The following is a 16,216-nucleotide window of genomic DNA, read 5'->3' as shown; positions in this document are numbered from 1 at the left end:
TGACTAAAGAAAAAAACCACAAACGATAAATATGTTTGTGTTTCTTTTACTTTGACCAGCTGTCAATAAATCACTAGGTCTGGCGTACACTTTCGCAGTTTTAAGAAAACAATTTCGATGCATTCTTTGTTGACATAATGGTCTGATATGATAACTAATTTATGTGGGTGAGGAAACAGATGTTGACAGAGTAAAGCCATGTCACTCTTACATTTTTGTGTTTAATTTAATGTGAATTTCGAATGACTAAGTTGTTTCGCTTTTGAGAAAAATATTAAAATTAAAATTAGCGAAAATAGTAATTAAAACGTATCGCTATACATCCATTGGGATCTCACTACAGTTTCTTAATGTAAATCCAAGAAGTTTAAGGCCTTTCAATGTAATCTGTGACATATGGTCATTGAAATTAATGCTTTCATTAAAAGTGATGCCCAGGTCTCTTACTTGATTTTTATATCTTAAGTTAACATTATTCATAAAGATAGTTTGAGTCATATTGTTTATTCCCCCTAAAAGAACTGATATAATAGCATTTATCGATATTTAATGTAAGATTATTCTGTATACTCCAGTCCCATAACCTGTCAATATCCTTTTGCAATATATGTATGTCAGCTACAGATTTTATATATCTATATAACTTTAAGTCATCTGCAAAAAGTAAAACTGATGATTCAAGATTTTCAGAACAGTGGCCTCCTTGAGGGACACCTGATAAAACTTCAAATAATTCAGATAGGAAATTAAATAGTTTCACCCTTTGTTTTCGATCCTTTAAAAACTTGATATCCATTCTATGGCCTCCTTAGTAAATCCTAAATTTAGGAGTTTTGCAAGCAAAACGTCGAAATTGACTCTGTCGAAGGCCTTGGAGAAGTCAGTGTAGACTGAGTCTACTTGTTCCTTCCTCTCCAATGCCTCCAACAGATCCATTTCATACACTGCCAAGTTAGTAATAGTGGATTTCCCAGCCACAAACCCATGCTGAACTACAGATAATTTACATTGGCAATATAGTTGATTGTATACTATTTTATCGAATAGCTTTGGTATTGCTGATTGCTTAGAGATACTACGATAATTTTTTACATTATTTTTGTCACCAGCTTTAAAAATAGGTGATACATAGCTTTCTTTCCATCTAGCAGGGAAGGAACATGTGAGCAAAGATAAATTAAACCGTAGATAATATCCCCAATATATTATCCAAACCAATATATTATATTGGTTTGGATATTGTAAATGAACAATGTTTCAAGAAATAATTTGAAATATTTTCTGGTCCCTTTTAAAAAGAGTTTCTGAGTTGACATATACCATCACAAATATCGGAGAATTTAATAGTATACAAAGAAATATCTGCACTTGAATATGAGTTCGCTTTGGGCAATCGGCATGTGGATGAATCATATACACTAGCAAAATGTTCGGAAAACAAGTTAGCTACAGTCGGAAAAATGAAAGAATACCCATGAACGATCACATCAATCACTTATTTTGTATTTGCTGTCTTTTTCTATAAATAACAAACGTTTGTGATAGAAAAAGATAGCAAATACAAAATAAGTGATTGATGTGATCGTTCATGGGTATTCTTTCATTTTTCCGACTGTATGTTTTGGGCATTATCTGCCATTTGGTTATCAAGGTACATGTGATTTGGAACATTGTTTGACTTTTTTTATCATTAATGTATCTCCAGAAATGTGCTGGATGAAAGGTTTCAGGTTGTTGAATCTTCATTTTTGAGTTTCTACTTTACATTTAGATCTTAAGTCAGAAAATATCAAGTAATCTGCTTTAGACTTTGTTTGTAAATATTTTTACAAACTTGGAAACTATCAAGAAAATGTATTGGACAGATGCAGGTGTTCATAAATAAATGTCCAAGGAAGATTCTTAACATTTACTGGCCAAACCGCATATCAAACCAAGAGTTCTGGACAAGAACTAACCAGGAACCTATATCTAAGACAATATGCAAAAGGAAATGGAGTTGGATAGGGCACACACTAAGGAGACCTGACACAGACAGCGAGGCAAGCCCTAGAATACACACCACATGGCAAGAGAAGACCAGGTAGACCCGTAGAAACGTGTAAAAGAAGTGTTGAGAAAGAAATTAATGCTAGTGGGAAAACCTGGGCAGAAATAAAGATTAATCCAAAGGATAGGACAGAATGGAGGCAGACAGTTGACGCTCTATGCTTCGCATGGAGTGAAGAGGAATTAGTATATTAAGTATGGAGAACGGTAAGGGTTTTATACCGATCGAAGACAATTGTTTGGAGGAGGAGCGGAGCGACGACCCCAATTATTGTCTGAGATCGGTTACCCTTAACGTTCGACATGCTTATAACGTTTTTTGCACGATTGATACCATTATAAATTATAAAATTAAACATTTTCGTCAAATTGACTAGTTTCATTCATTTTATCAAGATAGATACTTTGGTTGTTAGGTAGTAACTAGGGTGCATAACAACAATGGAGAATTGAGTTTTTATTTAGTTGTCAATAATTTTAAGAACAATTTTGATTATTATAAATTAACATATGAGTGAAAGTGAATTTGAAGAAATTGAACGGGCTTGGGAAGAAGGGTGTTCCGCAATTATTCCCGAAAAATCCAAAACCCGTTATCAAAATACCTACCAAAGTTTTAAAAAATGGTGCGAAGGCAAGAATTTAAGAATCGAAGAAAAGACTATTGGCATATTTCGTTCAAAGACATATGCAGTTTAAAGCTCCTGGAAGCCTCTGGGCAGAATATTCAATGATTAAATCCACCGTTTTTCTTTATGATGGCATTGATATTTCCAAGTTTTCAACTTTGATCGCGTATTTGAAGAGAAAAAATGTTGGATACTACTAATGTATGCGATTCTGCAGGAGTTTCTGTTAGAAGTGAAACCACAGCCCAAACAAGTGGGATTTCATTAAATAATTTAACAAATTGTACCATAAGTTTCAATATTAATAAATAATTCGTTAGTTTTCTTTATTCTTTCAAAAAATAAATTAAAATTAAGAGATTTTTTAACTCGACGGTAAGTGAATTACTTACCGTCGAGTTGGAGTACTTACCGTCGAGTTGGATTACTTACCGTCGAGTTGCTAGTAAATGTCACCTACTGACGTAAAATCTGTCACGGTAAACAGTCAAAAATGATCAATCGTGCAAAAAAGTAAGTAACAAAATAAAATCACATAGTTTTGTTATGGTGTAGACCTTTTAACGCTCTAAATGCAAAATGTCTCATTTCAAAATGAAAACTGTATAGTTATTTAAACTATCTTTGTTTAATTAAATAGTCTTTATTTCATCAAGGAAATATAAACAAAGATAACATATTGTTCTGGAGCGAAATCAGAGCCATTGCAACATTTCAGTCCGCCGTCCGGTAAAAAAAATAATAACAAAAAATGTTAATTTGTTTAAACAAATATTGTTTAAATAATTATCCACCATTCAAATGACAATATTTGTATTTGTATTTATAATATTAAAAAATACACGTCTGGTAAGTTTTTCTAAAAATATTCTACAGCATAGGAAAAAATATGTGGTTTTATTTTGTAATAAAAAAATTAATTAATTATTACAAAACTAAGGCATATTTGGGATGTGATAGTGCGGTATTTAGGTAGCTCTACTCGAGTTACTTCGGATTAAAAAAAGAATGAAGAAAATTGCTCGATTGGCAGCCGAGAAAATGCATTGTGTTTACGTATACCGATTTTGAAGTTTGAGGTACACATTTCTTCAACCTAGTTTTTTTTTGTATTTTTGTTATTTTTATACCAAATAATTGCGCAATACCGGTCGTTTTTATTATTATAATATATTTTATGAGTGTCTTGAGCATATGAAAATTTGCACGGAGAAAAAGGATCAAAATAATAAGGTAATGGTTCAAAGATTATCATCCTATTGTTTATAACTTCGTCGCAAATAACGACCAACTTTGACCAGTTGTATCTCTGGAACTATTCCTTTAAATTCAACTTTTTTTCTTTTAGAATAAGCGTCGTACCGAGTCCTTTCCAGTGCCGTTTTGTGAATTCAATTTAATATAACAGTAACGGAGATATTCTATTTGTTTATAAGCCAAAACATTGTTTATAACTTTAAAACATTGCAGAGACCGCCTAAATAATCTGTTTTTAATTTTGTAAAGTGTATTAGGTAGTACTCTGGGCTAATTTGCAAAATACAAGGAAAAGTTATTTACCAGCAATTTTATTGCTGGAATCAAATCTTATGATTGTATATATTAATAATATAGATATTCAAATTCCGCAGACAGTGTGCTACTTTTTTTATAAACAAAATGGCGCCCGAAAATCGTGTTTTTTTCAATTTTTGCTCTATAACTCCAAAGATTTTAACTTTACACCAAAAACACCCAAATAAAAAATCACCGTAATTAAATTCTGCATAGAGACGTGTTTTTCCCGATTTACTTCGACAACAATTTTCCCCGGAAAATGCGGGTTTTTCCAACAGAATCTTTAATTTTCAACTAAAATTTTAGATAAGTAATTGTTTATCAATAATTAAATAATTTGGTAGTATAAAAGCTCTTTTCGTATAGATTATAATTCCAGAAGCCGATGGAAATTAAATGAACAGTTTAGCAAAAATTGAATTGTTAATTAAAAATTTACGGTCGCTAGTATAACCACAATAATTATGATGCATAAGAATAACTATGATTTTTGTATAAAAAGACACTGTACCTATCCAATGTACTTTACAGAATTGAAATGGGACTATTTAAGCGGCCTCAGGAATTTTTAAAATTATAAACAATTTTTTGGCTCATAAACAAATAGAATATCTCGGGAAATATTAAATTAAATTAAATCATGAAAACGGTCTTGGAAAAAAGTGGCAGGACGAAATTGAAGACAATAAAATATTGAATACACTGTTCACTCAAAGTACTAAACTAATGTTCATTCAAAGTGAGTTATGGGTAATTGAATGTATATTTTTTTCGACGACTACTCAAATCTAAGTATTCAAGCTTAAATAACGGGAAAACGACGTGTTTTATAAAATATACCTGCTAAAAACTTATTAAAGTACTTCAGAATTCCTAACAAACTAAGAGAACCGTTTCGAATTTTTTAGGAAAAGCTGAAAAATAAAACATACGCCATTTCCACAAAAATTAAAATTTATAGTAATCCTTACAAAAATTTCTTTATATTAGCATAAGTAATGATTTTAACAATTTTCACCGGTTTAGAATGCATATTCTTGAAAAAAAGATATAATTTAAAAAAATCAGATTTTTTAAAATTATCGTCTATTTCATTTTCTTTTGATAATAGCTATAAAAATACTCAATATACGTAAAAAATGGTAAATAACCAAATTGTTGTTTTTTCTGTATAAAATATTTTACCCTTTTTACCATTTCTATAGGGTGAAAAATAACCGAGATAGAAACGTTTAAAGCTTAAATTTTGCTGCGAGAACCATGTAACTGTGGCCATTTAATCTTTGATTTTTAAAAAAGTAAGGGGTACAAAAGATTAAATTCAACGCTTTTTAATAGCTTTTAGAATTACCTTTCAAACCGTTTTTAGGTGAACCTGATATCGTAAAAATTAACGGAGTTATTAAAAAAAAACGATAACACTTTTTGGAAAAATTTTAAAAAAAATAAAGTTTGAAAAATTTTTGGAGCATAAATTTTAATGCTATTAACTTGTTCGGGATCTCACTTGATAGATATTTCTAAGTAATTTCATAAATGTCTAATAAGTTTATGTTATAACATGCATCATTTTCCCGTAATTTAAGCTTGAATACTTAGATTTGGGTACTCGCCGAAAAAAATATGCATTTAATTACCTATAACTCACTTTGGTTTAATATTAAAAGGTTTTTTTAGTAAGGAGATTATTTAATTTTTTATTAGCTTCAATTTTGTTAATTATAACTTTTTTGAAAAAACTTATAGTTTTTGAGTTATCTACAGTCGGAAAAATGAAAGAATACCCATGAACGAACATATAAAACACGCTGTATTTTTCTGTCACCGTGTCACAAAGAAAATTGTCCAGTGCAAGTACATGTAACAATAATTATTACATGCACTTGCGCTGGCCAATTTTTTGTGTGACACGGTGACCGGAAAATACAGCGTGTTTTATATGTTCGTTCATGGGTATTCTTTCATTTTTCCGACTGTATGAAAAATCGGTTAAAAACATGCATTTTTCGTACGAAAAATTAAAATTTTTGATCTTTAATAACTCAAAAAGTTTTGATTTATTTTAATAATTTTATATAACAAATTTTGCTTAGAAATTGTCCTATCTAATTATGGGGTTATTTTTAATAAAATAATTTTCACCCTGAGAAGGGGTAGCATCCACCCCCAGGGTAAAAGCGCAAGTTGGCACCATGTCACCTTTGTTTCTTGAGATATCCTCTAACCACTCACCAATTTTCATGCAAATCGATGGAGGTTGAACGAAATCGGAGGTAATAACTCATATCCACCTTCAGTGACTCCACTAGAAAGGTCATTTCATATTTGATTGACCCACGTATTTAATTTATATTATTTTAAATCCTCGCTCTCTGGATCCGCCCTTGCTAATACTTTTTTAAGTTATTTTGAAAAAGTTTTTTTAAAAGCTACATTTTTGCTAAAAAAATTTTTTTTGATAATTTTTCGATAATATACTTATTTTTTGTTGATTTGAGTTGTTTTTGAGTTATTTGCGAAACACCCTCCTGAATTTTGTTGAAAAATAAAAATTTTCACTCGCAAGCGCAAGTACATAACTTGAAAAGTATTGACTTAGATAAAGAAGCTCTATAAAACAAAAGTTACTTATAATTAGTCAATTTATCAATTTCCGGACTTATTTTACACATATGTTTTTCATCCCCGAGAAGGGGTGACTTTCACCCCCCAAGTAAAAGCAACCAACGGCACAAGTCCCACTTTGAAGTTGAGGATAAGTAGAATCTAAATCCAAATTGCCAAGCAAATACGTCGTGACGCTGATAATTACACTCCAAAACATCATTTACTGGGCTATTAGTGTATTCAGGCACTGTTTATGACAACTTACATTTTTCATCTTTATTGATATAGAATAAAATAGAAAGAAAATTAATAAACGACTACATTATTATCGTGCACTACTATCAGGGAATATATCTACAATTTTATTAATACATACAATACATACATAATATGATACATTGTATCTATCTGATGGGCAACTCCATTTATACTGCAATACTGCATTGCTTACAAAACGTTGCGTATGTAAGCGTAAAATAATATAACAATAACACATTTTTACACATATTAGATAACAAGATGATGCCCCCCCCCCCGCAACCATCATGCTGCCGGGGCCTCTGTTACGCCCCTGTCTATTACTATATTATTGGGTTTTTCGTGTTCAGATGTGTATATTGAATGCATCGAGGTATACATTAAAATACAAGAGTCTGTTACACCTATAAAAGGCAGAAACGCTTCACGTTTTACTTTCTTTCTTTCTCCCGTTCCTTATACCCTTTCAGGTATCGGATTTGGGTTTAGTTTAGCTACATATTCACTTATCTCTTCCATTCTTTTCTGTCTTATGCTATTTTTTTCATTTCTTCAAGCGTTCTCTGTTTAATTTTTCCCGCATCTACTATTTGCTGTATCCATTTTTTCTCTGTCTGCCTTCCTTCTTTTTTGTGATATTTCTTGTTTCGTGGATTTTTCTCGTTAGTCTATTGGGTTTCATTCTCATCAGATATCGTATAGTATCGTCTGTATCACAATCATATTATTTATTTTCATTTTTGTTTCTTGGGACAATTCTTTTTTCCTCAGAACTGGCACTAGTGTGTAGTATGGTTTGTTCGATTTTTTAGTTCTGTTTGTTACTTCGAGGTCTATTTTTATATCATTGGTAATTATATCATCATCATTCTTTATTATATTATTATTACAGTTACATAAAACTATGTATATATTAATATTTTTTAAATTTTCTAGAGAAAAACTGTGCTGTCTATCTATTGGGACCGTGCAAGTTCGGCAAAGCGACCTCTATTTCTACGCTCTGCACTTTTTTTCGCACTTTTAATTATATTGGCCAATTATATTAGTCGTGGTTGCGGATAATTGTCAAGGCCATAGTCCAAAAAAATAATAAGAAAAAATAAGATGCAGGTTATGTTATGCAAACGTAAACAATTGTATGTAGTAAATAAAATTAGTTATTAAAATGCAGTACTACAAGCAAAATACAATTAATTAAATTTACCTTTATATAATAATTGCATATCATATCAATATTGTGGAGCAATATATAATTTTTCTGCTTCAATGACAGAAGGTATGAAATATACGTCAATTTGACAATTTCAAATGACAATATGAATTATTTAAGATAGTTGCAATATTTCTCCGCGACTCGCGCACAGTCGTTTTTCGTTTCCCTTCCAAGTACTTGCACACCGCGAATACGATCATAATTGTTTATAAATTCTTTCTACTTCACATGATTAAAGCAGCAATATTGTATAATTGAGGGTTCTACATGTAAAATTAAATTATCAGTAGTAATTGCACAAGAGCTCTAAAATTATTGAATTTTTCCCGAGTGTCACTTTGGCAGTTTTAATTTCACGAGCCGAAGGCGAGTGAAATTATGTCAAAGTGTCTCGAGGGCAAAAATTCTATATTAATTTTAGAGTTCGAGTGCAATTTGTTGCGATTATTTCATGAATAAACCTGTTCAAAACCAAAATTTTATTGTAATTTATATATGTAAGTACCAATTAGTGAAATTAAACACACAGTTGTTATATGTATTTGACGGTTGAAAGTCATCACTTTTATAATTTTTAAAACATTTGTCATTAATGTCACTGAATGTATTTTTTCGTAGCAACGAAGGGCATCTGACGTAATATGCTTAACGACGGGAGATTATCAAAAATTATCACCTTAATTTGCATGTCTGTAGCTTTCTATTGGTCAAAATCTCCTATGAATGAAATAATCTTCACAATTTCTCATCTTAAAATGTTACTTATTTGAATTCTTTTATGGTATCCCTCATTTTTCTTTAACACTGTGCAGAATTTTTGATACACTGTTGGTTTCCCCAAGGTGTTTAATTTTTTTATTTTTTAATGAACTGATAATTTCAATACTTTGGACTAATGAAATTAAGTATTTTCTATGGGAAGTAAGCCACAATTTTACTAAAAAAATGAATTTATTAACGTTTCGAAGCCCAAATCGGGTTTCGTTGTCAAAATATAAAATACTACTAAAATAAACAAAAATGTTGCTAAGTAAAAAAATCTTCTAATCATTTATACCCGCTCCGCTATGCGTCGGGCAGTAAACTTCATTCTCGGGAGGAAAAGTAGCACTTTCCTCCCTTGTTATACAAATAGCTATTTTTTATGTTGAACCACTCACCATCCCATGATAAAATTTTTATGTTATTAACAGTACTATGTATTTGTAGGAATATTATGAAAATTTTAAATTATGTAGTTTTTGGAAAAAAACTTATCAAAATATATTTTTTTTTGTTTGAGAAAAACTTGTTTATCGTAGCATCATGATGTATATATCACTGTGTAGAGCTTTAAAAATGCTGCAAAATGACACCTCTCCCAGCATTCTAGCTCAATCTGGTCACCTTCTACAACCATCCCAATACAGTATGGTCGCGGTGTTTTGGATTTTTTTGGAAAACTGCATAACATTTCGGAAAGAACGAACGTGAGATACAAATTTTAAATTTTGTATTTTCCTTCACCTAATCATCCACTATGAGTACTCTAAATTTTAACAAAATATAAATAGGTCAGGAAAAAAATTAATTCAAATTGTGTTGATTTGACCTGGAATAGCTTAACTATTTCCAGTTGAGTATATTTGCATTTTATATTTATTTCATTTTTTTGCTTTTCGCAGATGACCATTATTTTACTTTTCTTGATCTTTATTTCCATTTTTAATTTCTCTATTTCTTCTGTCCATTATGTTTATAAGTTTTTGCATTTTTGTCACTGAATCTGTTATAAGGACTATGTCATCCCCATACAATAAAGCTTCTATTTTTACTGGCTGTAATCTTTGATATCCTATTATTTTCAGTATTTGGTTGGTTCATTCTCCGGTAGAAGGTACTTCTAGTGAATTCGTTCATGACTATTATGAATAGTAGCGTTAATAGCATGACTACATACTATGAATTTAGTTATACTTCTGTTAGCTTGCATTTTATTAACCATTAATTTGATGATTTCTTTGTTTTTACATTAATTTCCTCAGGTACTCAATATTTATGTTATAGTCAGTTTTATTTTTAGATTATCTCCAAGACAACAAAATGGAACTTATGGATTCACTAATTGAACATTCATCTCACGAAGAAAATTATATGACTCCACATCCTAAGGGCAAAACATTAAATAAAAATAGGAAAGTGGTCACTGGTGAAAAACCTTCCAAGTGTGAAATTTATTTTGAGAAATTTTTCCGAAAGGGTTATTTAACTGAACACATGAAAATTCACACTGAAAAAAAAGCTTATAAGTGCGAAATTTGTTTTATTGAGTTTACTACAGCAAGTCAATTGAAAAGACATTTGAGACTGCACACTGGAGAAAAACTTCACATGTGTGAAATTTGTTTTAAGCAGTTTACTACAGCAACTAAATTGAAAAGACATTTGATGTTACACTCTGGGGTAAAACCTTACAAGTGCGAAATATGTTTTAAGCAGTTTCGTACAGCCAATGAATTAAAAGTACATTTAAGAGTGCATACTGGAGAAAAATCTCACAAGTGTGATATTTGTTTTAAGCAGTTCACTACAGCAAGTAATTTGAAAATACATTTGAGAGTGCACACTGGAGAAAAACCTCACAAGTGTGAAATTTGTTTTAAGCAGTTCACTAGAACAAGTAATTTGAAAAAACATTTGAGAGTGCACACTGGAGAAAAACCTCACAAGTGTGAAATTTGTCTTAAGCAGTTTAGTGAAGCAAGTCATCTAAAAGTACATATGAGATTCCACACTGGAGAAAAACCTTTCATGTGTGATATTTGTTTTAAGCAGTTCACTACAGCAGGTAATTTAAAAGCACATTTGAGAGTGCACACTGGCGAAAAATTTCACAAGTGTGAAATTTGTTTTAAGCAGTTTCTTACAGCAAATGAATTAAAAGTACATTTAAGAGTACACACTGGAGAAAAACCTCACAAGTGTGAAATCTGTTTTAAGCAGTTTATTACAGCAAGTCAATTGAAAATACATTTAAGAGTGCATACTGGAGAAAAACCTCACGAGTGTGAAATATGTTTTAAGAATTTTATTACAACAACTAATTTAAAAAATCATTTGAGACAGCACACTGGAGAAAAACCTCACAAGTGTGAAATATGTTTTAAGCGGTTTACTACAGCAAGTCAATTGAAAAGACATTTGAGATTACATACTTGGGAAAAACCTTACAAGTGCGAAATATGTTTTAAGCAGTTTAGTGAAGGAAGCAACTTAAGAGCACATTTGAGAGTGCACACTGGAGAAAAACCTCACAAGTGCGAGAATATGTTTTAAGCATTTTATTACAAGTGATTTGAAAAAACATTTCCGAGTGCACACTGGAGAAAAACCTCACAAGTGTGAGATATGTTTCAAGCATTTTATTACAACAAGTGATTTGAAAAAAACATTTGAGAGTGCACACTGGGGAATAACCTTACAAGTGTGATATTTGTTTTAAGGGGCTATCCTAGTGTAAAAGTACGATATTCATATACTATTTTTGGAAATTTCTAAAATAAAAAGTACTTTACCAATTGTTTTGAAAATTTGCATGAGCATTTATTATAAAAAGAAGTACATGTAAAACAGTTTTCATAAAAAAATATTGAAAATTAAACGATTTATGCGCCATCTACTCGCACCGTGAAAATAAAAACATGGTCCCACTGCTGCAGTGATTGGAACTAAGAGAGATCCTGAAACATACAATTTCAAAGTGATGATTGAAATATAAGTTTTTTCCTATACCATCTGTTTAATATTTAATATTCCGATAACTAATCGAATAAAGGATTACAGATTACGGTAAATATTTATTAAACATATATGATTACAAACTTTTGTACATGTTTTATTTTAGGCCGTGACAAGTGCTCTGATCTGATTGACGTTGACAATGTGACAAATACACTGACACCTAAAGGTGTGTTCACACTATACACTAAACACCTTCCCCTTAAAGATCAAGTTTCACTGGGGGTTTAATAGATCGTCCAAAACGAGATCTTTGATAACCTGAAGTACCTGGGTCAGAGATTACTTGTTCATTTTTATTAACATCTATTGTCCTAAATAATAGATTGATATCATCTACAATATCATTATTACTTATAGGAATCTGATTATTCAAATATGTTTTTTGTTCAGGTATATACTGGTCGGGAAACAATTCGGGTTCCAACATAGCATCATAATTTGATTTTGTTAAAGATGGTTTTAATTGACTGCTGTTGCGCCTAATAACTTTATTATTACTTTCCTTACGTATCCAGTATGCTCTTGGTTCTCGAGCTTTCTCTAGAACAACTGCCTTATACCATATTTTATCTCTATTACTTTTAACTACTACTTTATCTCCCTTTTTATATTCTATTAAGGATTTAGGACTCGTTTTTTCATAATGTATTTTCATCTTTTGTTTTTGTTCATTTAGATAATTGACAATATGCATTTGAATTTCTGGTTCTAATTTATTTTGGGTCACTGGAATTTGTGTTCGAAGTGTTCTACTTTGTAAAATTTGAGCTGGGGAGGCTTTTAAACTAATGATAGGGGTATTATTATATTCCAAGAGCAAGTCTCTAAAATCACTTTTTTCTGCTAAACTTTTCCGTAAAATTTGTTTCCCTAAGCTAACAGCCTTTTCAGACAAACCATTGCTCTGATGATGGTATGGTGTACAAGTAGAGACTGTGATATCCTTGTTCTTGTAATATTCCCTGCATTTTAATGATACAAAGGGTAAATTATCTGCGATTAAGTGCTGAGGGTAACCAAATTTTGTAAACGCATTCTGCATCGCATCTATAACAGATTCTGAAGTTTTATTTTGTAAAGGACATATTTCAATCCAATGAGAGAAATGATCTATTAAGATTAGATATGCCTTTACTCCAAATTCCAGTATGTCTGCTCCTATTTTATTAAAACGTAGTTTTGGGACTGAGTGGGGTAATAGGGGTTCCCTACGATTACTTGGCATGTACTTTTCACAAGTTCGACATTGTTTGATAAATAATGTAATGTCAGATGACATATTTGGCCAAAAAAATAACTGCCTAGCTTTATGTATAGTTTTATTAATGCCTAAATGCCCTTTATGTATTAAATTTAAATAAACTATTTGGTACCACTATCTTGTCACCCATAAAAATCAGACCTGCTTCAACATATAAATCATTTTTCAGGACATAGTAAGGCTTGCACAATGGTGAAATACTATTTATTCTTGGCCAACCATTATAATAAAAATCTGAAATTTTCTTTAATATTTTATCATTGGCAGTTTCCCTTCTAAAATTTAATTTTCTCTCATCAGACATAGGCAAATGTATTGATACAGTGTGTACCATTTCTAACATCTCAAGATCAAGTGTCTTGACTTTAAGACTAGCTCTGGATAACATGTCTGCAAAATGGACATATTTCCCAGGGACATAATATACATTTAAATTATACTTTAATAATTTTAATCTTAAACGTTGTAAACGTACAGACCCTATCTTACAAATCGGTTTTTTCATTATCGAAATTATAGGCTTGTGGTCTGTCTGTATATCTACTGTTGCACGATAAATAAAATCATGAAATTTTTGTGTGCTAAAATATATTGAAAGCAGCTCCTTTTCAGTTTGACTATAGTTAATTTCATGGTCGTTCATTGTACGAGAAGCGCATGCTACTAATTTAAGAGTATTTTCGTGCTCCTGAAACATACAACACCCCAAACCATTTTTAGAGGCATCACACTGAATAACAATTTTTTTATTTACGTCAAAAGAAACTAGAGCTGGTGCCTCATTAATAATTTTTTTTTAATTTTCAAAAACTTGTTGGTGTTTTGGCAACCACTGCCATTCAATATTAGACTTTAATAATTCACATAAAGGACTCATGTATTCAGACATATTTGGGACATATCGTCTCACATAATTAAAAGAACCAATGATTATTTGAAGTTCTGTTTTATTTTTAGGCGATTCTAATTTATTTAGGGACTCAATACGATCTGGATTTATTTGCATACCATTTTTTGAAAATATTTGACCCATAAATTTAACCTTTAATTGACAAAATTGAAATTTCTCTTTGTTAAATTTTGCGTTTACTTGTCTGGCCCTCGCTAGTACTTGTTTGACTGCCTTGTCATGCTCCAATTGAGTGGCTCCAGAAACGATCATATCATCATGACAAATTGTAACATTTTCAAGATCACCAAAATGTTTTTCAACTTCTTCTTCAAACAAGTCTTGTGAGTCTGAAAGTCCATAAGGTAACACCTTGTACCTATATACTCCAAAGGGGGTAGCGAAGCAACATTTCCAGGATGATTCTTCATCAAGCTGTAAATGATGATAACCTTCCGATAAGTCAAAGACTGTAAATATACTTTTACCACTTAATTTTAAACTTATTTCTTCAATACTTAAATTTGTACGGGGTTTTCTAATTATACTTTTATTTAAGTCTAATGGGTCTAAACATAACCTAATTTTTCCATTAGATTTCTCAACTAAGACTATTCTATTTATACTCGCTCTATAGTCAATTTGTTCAATTTTTTCTATGGCATTTCTTTTAACTAATCTGTTTAACTCGCTTTTAAAAGCATCACGTATGGCTAAAGGTATTTTAGTTGGGGGATGACTAACCGGTTCAAAATTTTTGTTAGTGGTTATATGGCATGTACCAGGGAAAACACCTGAACCTGAAAAAATATCCATATTTTTCTCTATAAAAGTTTGTTTGGTTATGCTGATTGGAATTTATCAGTAGAAACAATATTAATTCTTTTTATTAAATTTAAATGCAAACAAGCTTGACCACCTATTAGAACCTGATTTGCCCCTTCCACGATCACAAAATCCTCAAAAATTTCCTTATTTTTAAATTTACAGTTTAAATTTACTATACCTATCGGTTTGGCAACAGTACCTTCAAAAGCTTCTAAAATGTACTCTGTTGGCCTGACTCTAAATTGTTTGTTGACATATTTAAATATTTTTAAAGGAATTATATTTACGTCAGCACCCGTATCCAATTTAGTTTTTATTTTTCTCCCTTCAATCTCTAAAAACTCTTCCCAGATACTTCCTCTGCTAGAATTACAAGCTACAACGTTATTACTTAAGTTTACATTATCTACAAAAATTTCACTTGAACTGTCGCCATCTTCATGTTCAACATTTTTAACATTTTTTACCCTACATGATTTTGAAAAATGATTTAGAATACCACATTTATTGCAAGCTTTTCCATAAGCTGGACATTTGCGGGGGCCGTGCTGAGTCTGGCACCTTTTACAGCGAAACGTCTCAGTAGATTTTGAAATTTTCTCATGACCTTGCTTTAAATTTTTGTTACTTTTTAAAAATTTTGTACTTACAGTTTTTTTATTTCTTATTTCATTTACTTCAAAACCTGTTTCATTGCTTCCTGTACTCTGAAATTGTAAATTTTGACTTTTACTTTGCTCACTGGTTCTGCAAAAACTTATGGCCTTTTCCAGTGTTAGTTTATCTATCCTAAGAAGGGCTTCTCTAGTTGTTGTATCTCTGATACCCATTACAATTTTATCACGGAGTGCCTTATCTTCTGCCGTCTCATCTGGATCATTACGATTGTAGTTGCATGTTCTTACCAAGTGTCTGCAATCTGTTAGGAAATGTTCGAATACTTCACCCTCTTTCTGGGTCCTCTTTAAAAAATTATAACGTTCAAAACATTCGTTCATTCTCGGATTCACATACTTCGATATCGTTTCTATCATATAATCATATTTATCAACCTGGTCATCTGGAATCTTAAATGTTGTCATAATACGGGCTCGGTTCCCATTATGTTTCTCAATAGGGACAGTTTTACCCTATCTGTTGAC

General features: G+C 31.2%; 1 protein-coding gene across 1 annotated transcript in view; it reads left to right on the top strand.

Moving 5' to 3' along the window:
• The window catches only part of LOC126884281 (zinc finger protein 271-like), a 38,187-nt gene extending 26,314 nt beyond the window's left edge, over positions 1-11,873 (top strand). Inside the window, exon 2 of the mRNA XM_050650213.1 lies at positions 10,379-11,873. Coding sequence (XP_050506170.1) covers positions 10,379-11,631 — 1,253 coding nt within the window. The 3' untranslated portion in view covers positions 11,632-11,873. The remainder of the gene's footprint in view (positions 1-10,378) is intronic.
• The last annotated feature ends 4,343 nt before the right edge of the window (positions 11,874-16,216 follow it).

This window comes from Diabrotica virgifera, chromosome 5 (genome assembly GCF_917563875.1).
Source record: "Diabrotica virgifera virgifera chromosome 5, PGI_DIABVI_V3a".
In the NCBI taxonomy this organism is placed as follows: Eukaryota; Metazoa; Arthropoda; class Insecta; order Coleoptera; family Chrysomelidae; genus Diabrotica; species Diabrotica virgifera.
The sequence above is the reverse complement of the archived record's forward strand: the minus strand, read 5'-3'. Positions and strand labels throughout refer to the sequence as shown.